General features: G+C 37.7%; 1 protein-coding gene across 4 annotated transcripts; it reads left to right on the top strand.

Moving 5' to 3' along the window:
* Positions 1 to 4,225: 4,225 nt before the first annotated feature.
* Positions 4,226 to 17,347, top strand: PRP40C (pre-mRNA-processing protein 40C). Of its 4 annotated transcripts, XM_087315146.1 has the most exons (14): positions 4,226 to 4,355; positions 6,794 to 6,910; positions 7,419 to 8,519; positions 8,615 to 8,652; positions 10,864 to 10,942; positions 11,044 to 11,424; positions 11,500 to 11,583; positions 14,188 to 14,328; positions 15,134 to 15,240; positions 15,671 to 15,794; positions 16,041 to 16,184; positions 16,321 to 16,467; positions 16,567 to 16,689; positions 16,769 to 17,347. In XM_087315146.1, exons 2-14 carry the CDS (start codon positions 6,824 to 6,826, stop codon positions 17,072 to 17,074), a joined length of 2,862 nt encoding a protein of 953 aa, XP_087171272.1. In that variant the 5' UTR covers positions 4,226 to 4,355; positions 6,794 to 6,823; the 3' UTR covers positions 17,075 to 17,347. The 4 variants fall into 4 exon arrangements, 3 of the variants coding, with proteins under 3 accessions (XP_087171272.1, XP_087171274.1, XP_087171273.1); XR_015529343.1 differs by lacking the exon at positions 16,769 to 17,347 and having other exon boundaries at positions 16,041 to 16,222; positions 16,304 to 16,467; XM_087315147.1 differs by lacking the exon at positions 4,226 to 4,355 and having other exon boundaries at positions 6,794 to 6,926.
* The last annotated feature ends 1,664 nt before the right edge of the window (positions 17,348 to 19,011 follow it).

The raw sequence follows: 19,011 nt of genomic DNA, 5'->3' as shown, positions 1-19,011 counted from the left end.
CAATATAATCACCCTGTATCTTACAACTATGCTCAGTAGCACTATTTATACAAGTCCTCGTAGGACTGACACAAGTACCACGTACTTTAATGCTCACATGAGCTTCTGACACTTACTACGAGACTATAATTGCCTAGTAGTCTAAACTAATACTAGGCTACCGGTTACCGATTGGATCCGGCTAACCAGCTCCCCAGCTCACCGGCTCTGTTGCTTGCCGGCTCGGTTGCTCACGGCTTACCAATCCATCTCGCTTGCCGGCTCAGGCTTATCCAACCGATCCGGCTCCAGTTGAGCTTGCCACTCAACATTTTATAACCTTCCTCTTCTTCCTCGTTCATGCTATTTTTAGAAGCTTTTTATCTCCCTATTTTTAGCTATGACACATCGACCTTCTAATCGTCATATCTCCCTCATCCGATCTCCAAATTAAGAGATTTTTAGAAACTGAAGTCGACGCTGATACGAAGGAATCGGTGATTAGAAGGGCATCTACTCTACTGAGGCAAGGAGAAGGCCATCAAGGGCCTTAGGAGCAGACAAACTGATAGAACGGGTAAAGGAGCGCGGGATTGGACGGGTCGTGGAACACAACCCAGAAGACAAGCTGGCAAAAGGAGATGAGGCAAAGAACCGGCAAAGCAAACGGAGGAACCTCAAGTTGAGCTTGAGGGGGTGTGTTGAGGGGGTGCGTTGAGAGACAAGCTCAACATGAGCCGGATCGAATGAATAAGCTGACAACCAAGTCGATTGAGGAAGATCGGTTGAAGAAGCCGTAGTAAATAGGAATATTATAGGCATTTAGTGTCAGAGCTCACGTGTGAGCATTCAAGTACTTGAGTCAGCCTATGTTAGAGGCTTGTATATAAGTGCTTTATGAGCACATTGTTTTGCACCGAGTTTTTCTTGTTGTCTGCTCACTCAGTATCTCTATCTCTCACTCACTCTGTGTATTCCTAATTGTCTTCTGTTGTTCGTCTGAGCTAGTTGTGTCTTTTGTGCTCAAGCTTTTGCATACGCAACTCTTTACAGTTATTATACAAAGTGGTGGGGTGTTTTGGATGCTCCTAAGGTGTGTTCCCACACTAGGGAAGTTGAGTTTGATTCTCAACATTAGTGAACTTGCTTTAGAAACATATGAAAAGCTCATTGGTAGCTTCCAACATCAGTCTTAGTCTAGGCAGATATTGTTAGTTGATGGATTCGAACCATCATATACTCTATCATTAGAAAACCAAGAGATAGTGACTATCAATCACTCGTGAGCCTCTAGTGTCACAACCCTAACTTTGTGAACTTTTTTTTTCCAGTAACACTTTTATTACTAGTGGGAAACCTCAAAGTGAGGTGAAACCCCACAAAGAATAAAGAGAAATGTACAAGTGTCGATTAGACACTAAGGAGCTTAAAATCAGTCAAAGTAAAGAGTGTAAATTTGCAGTGTGATGTCTCTAAGTTGTAAACAATCAAATAGAGATTGCCCGAGGGATTGCTTAAAGAAGTTAACTTCATGCAATTGGTTTCGATCAAAGACATTAGTATTGTGGGCTATCCAAATGGTCCAAAGTGCCCAAAATCTTGTCCATTGGAGAAAATAGGTCTTTCTAGATAAGGCACACAAAATTTATCCAAATAGTCAAAAATGTTTCCCAAACCTTCGGCTAGGAAATCTATGAGAAAGCGATCCACTTAGTCATTGTACAAATGTTGTAGTGAATGAGCAAGTCCATAATAAGTGTAGGACTGTTTCCAATCGTCCATCACATCTTGCACAATGCGGTGAGGCTATCAATCTCTTTTGAAGATTTGACCTAGTCAGGATCACACCCAATAGGCATCTCCATAGGAATACTCATTGCTTAAGTGGAAGACTAGAGATCCATAAGCTTGTAAGTTGGTTTTTCCACTAGGATTGGGTTTTGTGTAGGTGCCACAATGCATTTGTGTGTTCGTGAAACCACATAATGTGTTGTAATCTTATTCATTGGAATAACAATGTTGCCTTTTTGTAATATCCAGTCTTGAATACTGTGATCTCCATCTATAGGTGGCACGGGGTACTAAAGAAAGTATCAATCTTGTGACTTGATTCCAAATAACACGATGATGTGGCCCAATACTATAATGACATGTCATGTCATTGAAGCCTAATAGGTGACTTTGGTCATTTACCACATTTGCAATTGATTTCAACCCCTTCTTTGCTAAAAAATAAGCTTTCCTAGGCTCTTGTTCAGCTAGTGACCGTGGGAATATAACACTCCAATGTAAGATTTCGAGGTGTAAAGACTTCCCTAATTTTGAATTCCTACCTCTCCATTTTATGTGGTGCAATACTTCATTCCAATGCTTTAGAAGCGTTGAGCTAAATGGACAACCTTTGATGTGCTCATCAAGCTTTCCAATCACTACATCCCAATGGTTAGTATCCCATGAGCCAAATGACTTGGTTTTCAAATTATCAAACATATATGATAGCATTCTTGCCCAAGGCAATGTTTGTTCAACAAAATTGGGTAGTAAAGTTGCTTTTTTAGCCAACATATGCAACTACAAATTAAGAATATTTAAACCTCCAGACAATCGTGGAGTGCATATCGTCTTTGGTGATAGGAGTCGTATACCTCTACACAACTGCTTAGAGCACCAAAAGTTGCTTATGATTTCTAAGTTAATATTTTGTATCATGTGTTTCAGCCAATCAATCATAATTAAGCAATATTGCATGTAAGCCATGAATATAGATTGCATTGTCCTCAATCTGACATGGAGAGGCCATGTTGCAATCTTCCAATAGCTTAGCTTTTGTCACACTTTTTGCAAAACCCATTCAACCTTTCCTTTGCCTGTTGCATTCCATCCCAATGGATAACCAAGAACTCTCGCTTTAACTCTTAATTAAGGGACTAGTTAGGTAGGTCTTAATGAGAATTTCAAGGTTAAGCATACATATCCATAAAGGAAAACATTATATGTATTAATGTCAAACCTGTCTTGATTAGTATAAGACTATGCGACACACATACAAGAAGAGGAGAGGTTTAGTGTGTAACAAATTAGCACTTAACCTTAATCACTTTACTCACTGAAGTTAAAGAATAAGAAATTGGGGGTAGAGAGCTCTTGTTTAAGTTATATGAAGAGGGAAAACTCAAGAAGGAATAAGAGTTACAAACGTCACTATAACTTTTTAATATGAGGTTTGACCTCTTTCAAATTAGTGTTGCCATTTGGCCTACAACTTTGAGGTAAGTCTTATTCTATATAGGAATTGTCGACGGTTCAGTTTTGGCTTAACCATTTTGGCCTTGTCCAAACCAAACTAGTTAAGTCTTAATCAGTTTGTAAACCGTATTGGCACAATTTGGGTTTGGTTTGGCTCAAGCCTTGCCAAACAGAGGTCAAACTTATTTACGAAGCTCAAGCATGAACCAAGCCAAACTGAACTGACAAATTGCCAAACCATTTAAAAACGGGTTAACAACTTGTTTTAGGCTTGAACCAAGCCATTCCAGACTCTTAGTTCTATCCCCCTCTTCTTAGTGTTCATTGGAGCTCGATGCCTATTTTGGTGTCTATGTCTTCGTGGGTCATGTTATGGATGGTGAGTACTTAACAATACACCCTTAAAGTGTTTTGGGTTGGTTTATCACTTGTGCATTTTTGTCTTTGGTGTTGAGTAATCATGAGTCTTGTGGGAGTGTTGAAGTTGAAATTGTCTTGCAAGTCACATTGCATCGATTGTTTCGAGTGATTGTGTTGTGGACTTCTCTGAGTGACCTCTAAACACGAGAAACCAAGGATATATGTGAACCAGTTGTGATGCTCAACAACGAAGACTACCTTTGAGCTTGCCTAACAATTTTTCTCAACACAAACAAACTTACTCTCAAGTCTAATGTAACAAACTAGGGAAAATTAACTGTGGAATACCCTGAAATTCTCCAAATGTTAAGTAATGGCCAACCAAGGCTCGAGCAAATTAGATGTGACAATCCGGTGGTCGGTCCCTTTTTTCTTGATGATGTAATGAGAAATGGAGAGGGCTGCTTGCTTATAATTTTTATACAACGTGTGTGTGGTCGCTCGGTGGGTAATAAGTATAACACACACACACACACACACACACTCTCTCTCTCTCTCTGTGAATATGTATGTATGTATGTATGTATGTATGTATGTAGGAGGGAGGACATGTGGTGCGTGTACAAATAATTCCTTCTCTCTCTCTCTCTCTCTCTCTCTCTCTCTGTGTCTTCACAGTTGAGTTTTTCTCTTTCTTTCTGTACATGTGTGGCCTTTCTTCGCAGAAGAAGAAGAAGACACAGAGAATACCTCCCGCTCCCCGTAGTCAGGTAAGCTACTGTTCCTACTTACTTCCACCATGGTCTTTCCGAAGGAATTTCATGTTGAAGAAGCGTGAGTAAGTACTTCCCGTACCTTCCTTTGAGAAATTGAATGCTTTCCGTTGAAGAAGAAGAAGGAGGAGGAGGAGGAGAAGAAGAGGACGGGAAATAATAATCTACTATTATTTCTGTAGGAAGATCATTTAGTTTCTTTTTTTTGATGCATTTAAGTGACGAATTTCATATTAGTATATTATGTTAAGACAGAGCTAGATCTATCTAGGTTTTTTAAAAGTCATAAGACGTGTATATGAGACTTACACAGAGTTAGTTTTGTACAAGTTCTTTTTAGGACATAATCCCAGTACCTATGACTAGCATATAGATACAGAGTTATCTAGGTTTGTAAGTACCAGAATGCTAGCATTTTAGGTTAGCCTAGAGATACTTATTAATTGTAAGTACCAAAATGCTAGTGTTTTAGGGTAGCTCTGATGTACACCATTTTTTATTAATTGTCAGAGTCTTGGTATCTTAGATTTCTACAGTTAATTATGTTGAGGAGTTCTTAAGGTCAGAAACTATGGATCTTAATTTAGTAGGAAAATAGTTTTCCTGGGGTTTTTTCTTCTAAGGAATGTTAAAGACTGCAAATTTGCAAAAGACAGAAGAATTCAAATAGCTTGGCTTAGCTTTTTACCTGGTGGTGTAATGCCTGTCATTACACGACCTTGCAACAGCCCCCCCTGCTTGTTTGCTTGCATTTGAACCTTATCTAGGGTTTGGGGGTAAATTTTCTCATTCGTTCGAACACCACTCAAGTTTCTCAAGTTTTGGGGTAGAATTATGTGTAAAGGTAGCAAACATTAGACACATATTATGTGTAAAGAAGTATACACAATATACATACATTCATATATGTATGTGGATGCAAATATACAGACAGTGTATACACATACATACACATGTATATATTTACATGTGTATGTGTGATTATATATGCATCTATGTATCATGTATGTATGCTAGTGTAAAATGTACATACATATTGCAAAAATTTCCATATACACATAATATGTACACCTGTAATTTGTAAAGAAGGGTATCTTGTGCACGGAAAGGAAACTAGGGAGATTAGCAGAAACATTCCTCAGATGCTGGCACATAGCATTTATATGTCACATGCATATACATATTATGTGTAAAGAAGTATACACAATATACATACATTCATGTATGTATATGAATGCAAATATACAGACAGTGTATACACATACATACACATGTATATATTACATGTGTATGTGTGATTATATATGCATCCATGTATGTATGCTTGTGTAAAATGTACATACGTATTGCAAAAAATTCCATATACACATAATATGTACACCTGTAATTTGTAAAGAAGGGTATGCACATTGTGTATATATTGCAGGCATACCATTGTATTTGCATGTACAGATGCATCACATACCTATGCAAGCATATACATATATACACGTAAAGGATTATGTACAAGAGTATTTCACTATGCATGTATATTTGTATATACATAAGCCCATATGTATGTTTGTTGCATAAGTTCAAACTCTTGGTTTTTCGGGTACAGTTATATGGACATGTATTTGCTTATATATGTTGTGTCCTCCACTTCTGAGTATAGATTTAGATAAATAAGGTTACATTGGTTAATATCCGCAAAGTTGCGCATAATAGTTTTGCTAGGTGATGATCACTATGCCACATTGCGAATGTGATCGCTGCTTGCTGCATTTTTTGTTTGTTTTTCTCTGTATAAATAGCCCTCTTAAAATGTATTTTATCTATGCATTGGCCAACCTTGTCTTTTTGATGTATTGTGTGAGCTGCAATCATCAAGCTATAAATGATTTAGTTCAGCTTCAATCTTGACTCTTAAGACTGACGATTACAAGTTTGTTTTTATTAAGATCAAATTGTGCTGTTCAATTAGTTTTGAATCAGGACATGTTTCTATAGATAATTCACATGTTTATTACACTTTTGCCCTCCCAAAACAATATGAAAGATTCACCAAGAGAATATATTTGCTCTTTGAGTAGTGATGCTGTAGAATCAGGGATGCATTGTAAGACAAAATTCTTTTAGCTTGAAACTAAATTTTCTGTGGTGAAATTTCATTGATTTTACTACTATTTTCATTGCCAATGTTGTGGAAGTGATTGTGTATTTTTGGGAGATTGGAGTTTACCTATGCTTGTTTTCCCTTTGTGTGACAAATCTGGTGGCTCTATACATTTTTGTGAACGTTCACCTCTGTTTGAGTTTTCTCACCAATGGTTTGACTTTAATATTTGATCTCTTTCCTGGATATTTATGGATGCTAATTGTGAGAGAGAACAGAGAGGATGTAAAAGAAAAAAGATATGGAACCTTGGAAAAACATGTTTCATGCTGTCTTTCAGGTTGTATAGCTTGTCTATGTTCTGATTGCTATGAGTGTGGCTTTGTCGGAGGAAATGGCAGCTTCTGCTAGGCAGCCTCAATCAATGCAACCTGGTGTGTCTGGAGAGTCTTCAACGGTAAGGTCTGAAGGAGGTAAAAGAATACTGTTTATATAATCAGAGTCAGATTGTTTTGTATACTGGTAAGATGTGTTGCACTCTGGTGGTAAAATATTAATGTGGCTGTTAAACTTTGGAAATGGTCTCTATTATTGATGTGAATAATTAAAGGGCAAATATTGAAATATTGGAATTTCTCTTTAGTTCCCCCCTATGCCCGTACGTTTGCTATTTTCCCAAATACCCCTGGTTGAACCCCAAAAAGAGAGAAAAAGGTGTCAAAATAGCACATTTTATTGTTCAAAAAAGGCTCTTTTGGGGGTTGATCAGGGACATGTGAAGAAATAAAGAAAGTTGGGAATTTCACAGTTTTTGCATATTTTTATTGCCATACTTTTGGAGACTGGTACTTAAAATATTAGAATTTCATAGTGAACCAAATGAGTCAAGCACTTGTCATATATCCGAATCAGCTTGACCATATCTAAGTACTAACAAAATATTTGGAGTTGTATGTTTTTTGCAGTCAGCTCCAGCTAATATATTACAGACAGGACCCACAAATACAACACCTCCAGGAGGATACATGTCTCAGATACCCTCATATGTTGGTTTGAGGTGGCAACCATCTTCAGGTTTACCTCCTTCCCCTGGACCACCTGGTCTACCAGTTCCATCAGGCCCATGGATATCCATCCGCCCAGTACCGTCTGGAGCTCCAGTCTCTCAGAATTCACCAAGTGGAAACACATCTACTGGTCCACTGACATCATCAGAGAATTCCCCATTGGCAACAGCAGTGGGAAATTCTAAACCAGCTTTAACTCCAGGCAATACAGGAAATTCAGTGAATTTGGAACCATTTGCACAGGATCTGCCTGGGCATTCTACACCCTCTAGAAGCTCAGAGTCACCATCTGTGCCTCCTGTCCCTCCTGGAATTTCAGCTATGGCAATTCAAGGATCAACAAGCTCACATGTATCAACAATTGTAGGTGCTTCAGTCTCCTCTGTTGCTTCTCCTTTGCAATATGGGCAAAGGCCACCAGGTGAGGCCATTATACAAGGTCCTAGATCAATACCAATTCCATCACCAACTTCTGCCTCAGAAAATGCACCAACAATCAATTCCACGTTTCACCCTTCCCAGTATACACCTTACATAAATGTTCCTCCAGTTCCTGCTCCAGTGGCACCATGGATGTTTCCACCTATCCAGATGAATCCTCGGCCCATTCCGACTTTCCCAATCGCAAATCCGTATCTTCCATCAATTCGTCCTATAGTTCCTTTACAAGCTAGCATTATGAATAAAACATCTGACAACACAGTACCGTTGGCCCCTCCTGGGGAGCAGGGGTTCCCTTCGAAATCAGTAAGCTCCGAAGTAGGTAAGATATCATCTGTATCTTTGGTAGCAGACCAAGATGTAAATGGTCATTTGGCATTGTCATCTACCATTGCGTCAGAAAAAAACATGCCTGATTCTACCTCTAAGACCGAACTTCTGAAGGAGGATATTGTTGATGTGTGGACGGCTCATAAGACCCCAGATGGGGTTGTTTATTATTACAACTCTATCTCTGGTGAATCTACCTATGAGAAACCCCTTGGATTTCATGGAGAGGTGAGGTCATATTGTGAAGTTATCACACAATGTCTTTGTGAGGTTTATTGTATGCTTATTACTCAAATCATTCAATATAAGTTTATTGTCTGCAGGTGGACCGGGTGACTGCTCAGCCAACCCCCATCTCCTGGTATGGCTAATGACATTTATATAAACTTCAAAGAGCAGATGAAGATAAATGTCCGTAACTTCTGTTGCTGCTTTTTATTAGTTAAACAAATTTCTATTCAAAGTCAGGATAGAGTAATTGCTTGCTCATAATTCCGAATGGTTTTATGAACTCTCTTATATCACAGTTAATGATGTTCTGCTGCCTTGTGCGTATCTATGTATGGAACTTGTGATTTTTTTTTAAAGCCAAGGTATCATGCAAGGACATCCATAGAGGTTTAAACAAGCAGATCAACATTTGCATAATATGTATACAAAGATGTGTGTCTGTATGTACCTACATATAGTGTGTGCATTGTCTGTATGTGCATACACAAACATTGACACATATATACTATGCACATACTAGTATAAGCGTGTGTGTATATTCCTAGGGTTTTTATTGCACTTCCTTGCATTGTAGAGTTCATATACTATGGCTTTGAAGCATGACTTAAGTCTTAAAGAACATTTTAAAAAGAATCGGTTGAAATTCATTATTTTAAATGAGAACAGGAATATTCCAGTCATTCCATATTGTAGATAAAGGACCAAGAAGGCCTTAGTTACTTCATATCTACGTTACTTGGTAACATACAATGATACCAGAATGTATGCATAAATATCTGGTTGGTGTGCTTAAGAACTGCTCAGCAATTCTTGAAACTTTTACAGAGGTTATTACTGTAACTTTCCAAAGTTACAACCACCACCTCATAGGGATCTCTCATCATCGTGCTGACCCTTGTTGCAGCAAAAAGAACCCTTGATAGCCACCAAGTAACTCATCAGCCAAAGATTCAAGCAGAAATAACTCTTGATAGCTGCCATCTAACCAACAAGAAAAATATGTTTTTTTGGATATTGGGTGGTAGAAACTAGTGCTTTGCTATGACATCAAACATTAAATTGGTGTGTGCCCTGCTCTTTGACCCCTGCCCCCCTGGTGATCTTGTGCAAGAAAGATATTGAAATTTTGTAATTGGTCCTAAATTTTTATTGTTGAACTGTCATTTTTAAGAGATTTTAAGACCTTTAGATTGGTGCATTTGTGCATGCATTGGTCAATAAATTCCAAACAGCACTTTGAGTTTCTTTAAGATACTCAAGATTGTTATATATATGAACCACTTACACACGTTATTGATCTAAAGAAAAGTAAATGAGAATAGAAGAGGATGGCAATGATATCTAGGTCTATATATGAAGCACTTCGTACTTCTTGTATTTGAAGGAATTGAAGAAGGTTGAGTAGAGGAGGATGTGATGGAGAATGAACTTGATCTATCATTAGGAATACATCTAACGTGATATTTCCCACTAATGCAGAACTTTACTATTCTCATTTTGTGCCGTCTTCACCATGTGATATATGAATGTCTCGTTGTTTAGGTATCCCTTATTTCAAGAGTCACCCTTATTGCTACCAAATTGGAAGCCTCACTACAATCGTCCATGATCCTGAAAGTATCTTTCGGATTCTCCCATATCTCATGAACTGTGTATATGTTTTAGCAAATGATTGCTAATATATGCCTGCTTTGGATGGGTATGTTTGATCAAACCTTCCCACATTTGGCTGTGGTATGTGCAGATGTTCGATGGTGTCCTATCTCTGGAAATGACTTATCATATAAGAAATTTGGGGAGCTATACTATCTTTAATATCCTCTTGTTATCACTTACAAATGACCGAAACATTCTCCTTTTCTAGTCTGCGATGTATGAAATAGTTGCTTGTAGTGTATAACACATTTATTTCAGGTATTCACCTTCCATTATTTCATAATCTTTCATCTTGCCCTCTCTGTTTAGAGAGGGCAAGATGAAAGACCAAAACATTCTTCAATATCCTCTTGCTATCACTTACAAATGACCAAAACATTCTCCTTTTCTAGTCTGCGATGTATGAAATAGTTGCTTGTAGTGTATAACACATTTATTTCAGGTATTCACCTTCCATTATTTCATAATCTTTCATCTTGCCCTCTCTGTTTAGAGATGTAATCTCTTGTTTGGTATTATAGGCTTCATCTTAAAAGATAGTAACTTATCTTTCTTTTCTTTCTCATTCACTCACAATTTTCTCAATTGTATGCAAAATTTGTAAGTCCTTGGTATTTTTGTGGTATAAATGTCTGTCTGGAGTCAGGTTTCGGCTCTAATCAGCTTTGAACACTTATTATTATAGGGAAATGATTGGTGGAACAGGTTGGGCTTTGGTGACTACGAATGATGCCAAGAAATATTACTACCATACAGTAACTCAGGTGTTTATCATTCATTCCCATTCAATTGTGGTATTCATCAAGAAATCTTACTGTCTAGATTGGATTATTGCCAAGCTCAAATTTCTACTCTTTGATTTTAGGCTACGAGCTGGCAAGTGCCTGCTGAAGTTGTAGAATATCGCAAGAGACAATCCGAGGAGAAATTAAGTGTTTCTAAGGGTAATTCTGATAAAGGGGCTGTCTCTTTCAGTCTGAATGCACCTGAAGGGGCATCTATGGTACGTGAAGGACAGAAAGTTGGTCAAATTGCAACTTCTTCTGCGTTAGACTTGATAAAAAAGAAATTGCAAGATTCTGGTGGAAGTGACAACATAGATGGAAATTCCAACAGATTGGTTGATATTGAAGGTACTAAAGAGAAGTTGAAAGATAATAATACAGACAATTCTTCAGAGTCTTCATCTGATAGTGATGAAGAAGAGCAAGGCCCTACAAAGGATGAGCGTGTGTCTCAATTCAAGGTAAAGTTTATCTGTATTTGCAGTAACCTGTACTAAAATTTACAGAGTTTGCTTCTAATTTTTGTTTTTTGATAGGAAATGCTGAAAGAGAAAGGAATTGTCCCCTTCTCAAAATGGGAGAAAGAGCTTCCAAAAATCCTTTTTGATCCTCGGTTCAAGGTTTGGTTTTAACTTATTTGTTGTTGGGTCTATTTATTTCTTCATTTAGATGACTGCATTGTTTTCTATCTTTCTCTTAATTAATGTAATAATGGAATGTTGTAAGTGCTGCTTGCTAATATTCTATGTTTGTTAAGGAATTATACTATGTCCCATTTTACTTTTTGTCCTCTGCATTTTCTGCAATGTTTGCCTAATCTTTGTTTTCTTGCCCTCTGTGTTTTCTCCAATGTTTGCATAACCTTTGTGTTCCTATCCATTGTGTTTTCTGCAATGTGTGTCTAATCTTTGTGTTCTTGACCTTTCTGTTTTCTACAATATCTGTCTAATCTTTGAGTTGATCGCTGCATTTTTACAAAGTTGGCTTAACCTTTGTATTCTTGCCCGTTGACCTTTGTGCTGTTAACCTAATCCTTATACTTGCTGTCCAAGTTATGGAACACTCTAGGTAGAAGATAAGGACGGGATGGGAACACCTTAGGTAGTGCTCAAAAGGTGCAAAAGGCACACAAAATGCACCTTCCATAGGATTTTGAAGTGGGGAAAGGTCAATCATTTGAGACATGATGTAGAAAGAGCTTTGAAATAGGAAATGCAAAACTTGGAACTCAAGGATGAGATGGTGCAATATCTAAAGGATGAAAATCCTCAAATAAGGTTGAACTAATTACAATTAAAGTTGATCTACAAGATATCTTCAAGAACACAAATATTGTGAAGATATCTTCAAGAACACAAATATTGCTATGTATATAGAGACCCATCAATGCATTGCTAGTAAACTCCCCAATGTAAAAGGATATAGATGGGAGTCCGCATGTCATCCTTAACCACGAATACTAAGAAGCACTAGAGGCTCCGGAGAAGTGATTGTGTTGTACAAAAAGGAGCTCCATGATAGATTGCAGGTTGTGCATAAGGATGCAGATGCACAATATATGTTGATATGAATCAAAAGATGGGATCTTAGAGAACTTTAAATTGCAATTTGCTACTTTCCACTTTCCTATTTGAGGTTTGAACCTCTTGAAGAATCACCGTATCTACAATTATATAATAACATAAGATTTACTACTATTGTGTATATAGTACTATTAGAGAACTTTAGACTTAAGTGCACAAACTAAGGATGAACAAACAACTACATTTGACACAAGCAAGCTATATATGAAGAAGTTATGGCAAAAGAAGTTGGTCTAAAGCGACAAGCTCAAGATATGAGTGAAGTGATGGCAACACTCTTGGGTTGGGAAGTACACATGGATTGGTGAGATATAAATGTTTCCTAATGACCCGGATCAGATGCTTTGACATGTTGGAACCCAGAAGGAGTTGTTAGCACATTCGATTACCTGATGGGATCTTCATCTCTTGTGCTTGAAATAACAGAGGTAGTTATCTCTAGTAGATCTATTGGCTTGGCAGCGCTTTTTAGGTGGAGGATGGATGCACAAGGATGCTAAGGAGGTGGGCTGGTGTAATATCAATGGCATTATACAATGGCATGTGAGATATGAATCCTTTGTGCAGCCCTAGAGGAACTCACACAAGGATTGTCAAAGTCATTGCTCAAAGTAGCCACAAATGCCATTCCCCTCAAAATAGGCAATGCACCCAAACCTGATAGAGGCCTACAAAATAGTTGGTATGCTGAAGAATGTCGTGATACAAGGAGATGCTTGCAACACGAAGTAATTCAGGGGGATTTGTACACACAAACAAGCAAGAGCAACCTTCCAACACGGTGTATGGAAGAAGAAGAGATCACATTGGGCTAATATTGAAGCATACGTGAATTGCTTGTTCCTAGGACAAGAAAGTAAAAGAGCATGGAAAATGTTTAGTGAAGGCAACCAACCACACAACTGCGCTCACCTCAGGTGTGGCATGAATATGCAAAGGTATTATATGATATCCCTGTGCAGGCCCCACTATTTTTTTGGGGATAAGAACATGATACATTTTGTATGATGCTAGTTAAAAAGGGTGTTGAAACATGGGTTTATGAACACTTCCACCTCTCAGCTAATCACATAACATGAAAGAGTAATTTGATATAAAGTTTATTGCCCTACATATTGTAGCCTCAAAGGAAATGTTATCAAATGATTTGCATAATGAAAGAGGATTTCAGGGTATATGAATGCATGAACTAAAGGGGAAATGCCCTGAATCATTCGTTGACCCATGCATTCTGACCCGAAGAATGTCTGTCTATCATGGTGTGTGCAGAAAAATATGTAGATCAAAATTATGGACGTAGATTGGGGACTGGGGACTGTAATAAAAATTATATGTGTCACAAAATAAGTTGATACCTGAGATAAAGTAGCCAAGCAAACTGTTTGTGCTCACTAACTTCATAAGATTCATTAAGCTTCACATAAACATAACTGCTGCACAAGTGTATCTCATTGTAATGTGATGGTTGATTGATGATTTGTTTGTGTAACCAGCTGGACATGTTTCAATATGTTTATTCGGTGTGCAGAAAATAGAGGGAAATGTTTTAAGTGCATGCAATAGATAGTGCTTTCTCTCAAACAAACACTCATCTTTCTTAGAATTGATCGTTGAATTTATTGGTCATGACTATTTTTGTAGGCTGTTCCAAGTCACACAGAAAGACGATCTATTTTTTACCACTATGTTCGTACACGTGCCGAAGAAGAACGGAAAGAGAAGAGAGCTGCTCAGAGGGCTGCCATTGAAGGTTTTAAACAGCTTTTAGAGGAGGCATCTAAGGTTCGACTTTGATTGTAATTTCTTTCATATTTTTTTGGCTTCCTGGGAAATTGTATGTAGACTTCTGTAATTGGGCATTGGTGGAGTTCCCATGTTTGTCAGGCAATAATCTTTGTAGCATGTCTTCCAAATGGAGAACCTTACTCCACTTGTGTTTGAGTAAGCTCTCCATCCAGATATGTGAGACTGCATGGCAAGCATCTCAAGATGACCATCATATTGAATAAAATGGATCTCTTTGTCTTGTCCAGAAATTATCAAGCCATTGGAATTGTATCATTCCCAAGTTTGGAGACTTCATTGAATTCTCCTACACTTTTGCGTGCGTAAGATCTTGCCATTAATTCTTTAAAAGACACAGATTTATTGGTGACAGCTAGATTAGGCTGTGTTCACGGAGGCAAAGTGGTGGTTATGTGGGTGCAGGTACAAAATAATGAAACAATCAAATTGTGAATGTCGTTTGGCATTCCTTGGCAAGGCCTTGCCTTCAGGCACCCGCCAAACCATATCACTGACAACAATCGCCAAGTTTGTGCATGCACACATTCAAGGCTAGTCACATATAGCTGAGAGACCTGCAACATTTCTTTCATTTTCATAGTTAGCTTGGGTTTACTTGTTCCCACGTTATTCTATGTCAATCATACAGAAAATTGTACAATTCTCACCCCTAAATACGCCCAGTGTACTAGTAGTCGATTTAATATGCCACCCTAAAACTGAGGGTATTATCCGATTTATGCAAACCAATTTAATTCTAGAAATCTAATATTGATCAACCTTTCATTGATATGCAATTCAGGATTTCAGTCACGATTTTGATTACGAAAAGCTGGCTAAGGCATGGAGTGCTGATCCAAGATTTGACACATTAGAACGGAAGGATAGAGAAATATTATTGAACGAAAGGTAGATTCATTCTGCCTCATAAATTGAAAATTAGGGTTATATTTTCTGTATGTTTATTATGTGCGCTCATTCTAAAATTGTGTTACTAGTAACTGATACTAAAGAATCCCCCATTGTAGCTTTATATCTTTTGACAGAAGCAAACTTTGTGGTCTATAGTTATTCCCCTGATTGGAAATACAGTTTTTTTTCATGTCTTAATATTTGGATTTAAAGACCAAGCGAACGATCCGCGTGTTGCATTACCTTTTTTTGTATCTAATAACCTATACTGCATTGTAAATTTTGCATTGCATGATAATGTTGACCACACTATGGTTAAAAGTTATCATTGTTTACTCTTGTGGAGGCACAAATTCGACATCTGGTTGGCTTCTTTTTAAACTCATCTTGATTGCACTTGGCTTAAATTCATATAAACTTTTACCAGGATTTTACCATTAAAAAAAGCAGAAGAGGAGAGGATTCGTGCCATTCGTGATGCTGCAGCTTCAGGCTTCAATGATATGCTGAAAGAGATGGGAGAAGTAACAAGTACAAGTCGCTGGTCCAGGGTATAATATTTTGGAGCGCACTTCTGCACAAATATTTTGATATGCTGTTTAATTTGTTTATGCGACATAGTACATGGACAATGGAGCCTTTTTGTATACCCTGTGTGAGGAGTTAGAATATGTATATGTAGCAATTATCTTATATTTTCTCTTCATAGGATTAGGACTGTCATTGCTAATTTGCTTGTCATTAGCTAATGGTTTTTTGTTAAAGGGGAATTCTAATGTGACCTTTTGTGCTTGCAGATTAAAGACAAGTTGAGGAATGATCCTCGCTATAGGACTGTAAGACGAGAAGATAGAGAAGCCCTTTTCAATTCTTATGTGGCGGAGCTGCAAGCTGTGGAACAAGAGGCAGAACGCAAGGCTAAGGCAAAAAGAGAAGAAGAGGTTTATTTTTCTAGCTTCAAGTGGATGACACTCTATGTGTATGATTGTTTACACTCCTCTATGTCATCTGTCCACATTGGCTCAAAGGGAGTTTGATAAGCTATACCATCAACTTACAGGTCTCTTAATTCTACAGGACAAACTGAGGGAGAGGGAACGAGAAATGCGCAAGCGGAAGGAGAGAGAAGAACAAGAACTTGAGAAGGTTCGAGCTAAAGTGCGGAAAAGAGAAGCTGTTACTGCATATCAAGCTTTATTAATGGAAAAGATAAAAGACCCTGAGGTGAAAGCTTGCTTTATTGATTTTCAAGGGTTATTTAAACAGGCTTAACTATTTCATAATTGCATTTGATTCGACTTAATTCTGTGTGGTTCTTGGTAGGCATCGTGGACAGAATCTAAACCCAAATTAGAGAAAGATTCATTGGGACGAGCAACAAATCCTGAACTTGATCTATCCGAGCGTGAAAAGTTGTTCCGCGATCATGTGAAATCCCTCTATGAGGTATTCTACTTAGACACATCCATGGTTTTCTATTTAAGCTATTGAATAATGCGTTCAAATCCTATGCATGATCTGGCAGCGGTGTGAACGGGATTATCGGATTTTGCTGGCTGAAGTAATGACTATAGATGCTGCAAAGAAGCAGAATGAAGATGGGAAAACCATATTAAATTCTTGGTCTGAAGTGAAGAAGCTGGTAAAAGCTGATCCAAGATACAGTAAAATGCCAAGAAGAGATAGAGAAGCCTGGTGGCGTAGATATGCCGATGATATGCAACGCAAATTAAAACCAGTTTCTAGTAAAGAAGAAAAGCATTCTGGTGCTGACGGAGGAAAATCGGGTGCTGCAGAGGCAGTAGGTAGAAGGAGCTCAAGTTACAGATAAGCTTGATATGGGGTTGTCAATTCATTTCTACCAATATGTACAGGGAAGGCTAACAGTACGAGTTGGATGTGGACTTTCATGTCTTCAAAGACTCCATCCAACAGGGAAAGATGAAAATTTTGAGCTGCACGACAGAAGCACAAATCCATGAGTTTTTAACATATTTATTCTGGTCACTTCCCATCCATTATGGATTGGCACTCTAGTGTTAAGCTGTACTACCTAGTGTAGACATTGGAAATCTGGTTAATAGAATGTTGCGTTATTTGATCATGCCTAGCCTTGATACGAGCTAGTTGATATTATTTTCTATATGTTTGGACGTGCTGTACATTTCATTACCAAACAAACAGACAGTTAGCACTTTTGTGAGTAGGGTTCTTTTGTTCTTTGTTTTGGCCCTTCATGATGAAAGGATAAGAACTAATATTTAAGGTTAAAGATAACGATGGATATTTGTTTGCAAAATGCTTCCATGCAGGATTCAGCCTAGGTCTAAATTATAAAAATTGTATCAAAAGGAAACTAACTATACTGGCATAATCAACAAAAGGAGAAAACCACCCTTCAGGTTGGTTGCGGGTTCTGTGAGGGACAGTCAAGCTGTTTATTTTTTGAGAGGGAAGGTGTATCCTAGGACATTGTCAATATTCCTCTTATCTTGAAAACTGTTGGACAGTGGCATGTACAAAGTGATAAAGAAATCCCTTTGTATACTGTATGTAATTTTTTTTAAAAAATGGTAATCCTCAATTGTAGCTGTGGCATTACAGTAGTATTTTGCCTTTCATCCATACGAAGTAAAGGCCATAGGATGTGAAGTAGGTAATCTCAAGCCATTTCATAATCTTGAGGTGCATAAAAAAGTATATATATATATAAAGTTAAAAACAAATGGTAATCCTCAATTGTGGTAGTGGCACAAAATTACTATTTTTCCTTGTGTCCATATGAAGTACAAGCCATTGAAGGCTTAGTATTAGTAGGTAATCTGAAGCCACTTCTTAATCTTGAGGTCCATAACACACACACTTATATTATATCAAATTTTGAAACAAATGGTAACCCACAATTGTGGCTGTGGACAGTGGCACAACATTAGGGTTTTGCCTTTTATCCATTTGAAGTACAAGCCATTGGAAATCTTATAGGTAATCTTGTCAAGAAACCGAGTCGTCATAGGCGAAGAACATGTCCCATGTTTAAGCTTTAGAGTTTTATGTGTAGGAGCCAAAAAGAAACAATGAAGAGCTGTTGGCTAGAAGGCCATTATCCTTGCAAATTCAATATTTAAAGAAAAGTAGATTGTACATCTAATGCCATAAATTAATGGCTTACATTAATACATGTCGAATGTTTTCATCAATTGTGGGATAATGTATCATGCCAAAAACTTCCTCTTCACATACGTCACCCCCTTTCAGTAAAAGCCATGCCTTGGTGAATTATTAATGAGGGAAATAAAAAGCTTATTCTTCCAAAAAAAAGTTTATTTTATTGTAATCCATGATCAACAACCATAAACTTTAAATGAAATGTCATTATACCCTAATTGATCCAATAATTTCTAATTGAGCTTTCATATTTGTTAATGGTGTGGAGGTTAGTAGCATATTCTTGAGGGTCGAGATGTGTTGTACTTGATCGAATTATTGGATATATCTTCCCTTGAACAGATAGTCATTATTTCTTTTCAGATGAAGATCAAGGAGATAGTCAGATTCGATTCATACGGATGACTCGACATGAGGGATAGTTGTGGGCTAATCAAGGTGGCTCACTGTGTTCTACTTCAACATGGTTCATTACACCTCATGTGGCATTACAAGAGTTGCAAGTTGGAGAATAGGTGACAGGAAAAGAAGGAAAGGATAACTGTTATCATTATGGAGCTGGAGGACATGGTCACATTTGAACAGATGACAGCATAAGAGCAA

The sequence above is a fragment of the Azolla caroliniana genome, unplaced genomic scaffold (genome assembly GCF_043228905.1).
Source record: "Azolla caroliniana isolate FFs.n. ecotype wild unplaced genomic scaffold, voAzoCaro1.0.p SCAF_2, whole genome shotgun sequence".
NCBI classification, from domain to species: Eukaryota; Viridiplantae; Streptophyta; class Polypodiopsida; order Salviniales; family Salviniaceae; genus Azolla; species Azolla caroliniana.
The sequence above is the reverse complement of the archived record's forward strand: the minus strand, read 5'-3'. Positions and strand labels throughout refer to the sequence as shown.

Coding starts and splice junctions, on each gene's coding strand:
- PRP40C (XM_087315146.1), top strand. CDS start 6,824: ATGAGTGTGGCTTTGTCGGAGGAAATGGCAGCTTCTGCTAGGCAGCCT. Junction 14,329..15,133: donor TTTTAGAGGAGGCATCTAAG/GTTCGACTTTGA, acceptor TATGCAATTCAG/GATTTCAGTCACGATTTTGA. Junction 16,468..16,566: donor AAAAGATAAAAGACCCTGAG/GTGAAAGCTTGC, acceptor GGTTCTTGGTAG/GCATCGTGGACAGAATCTAA.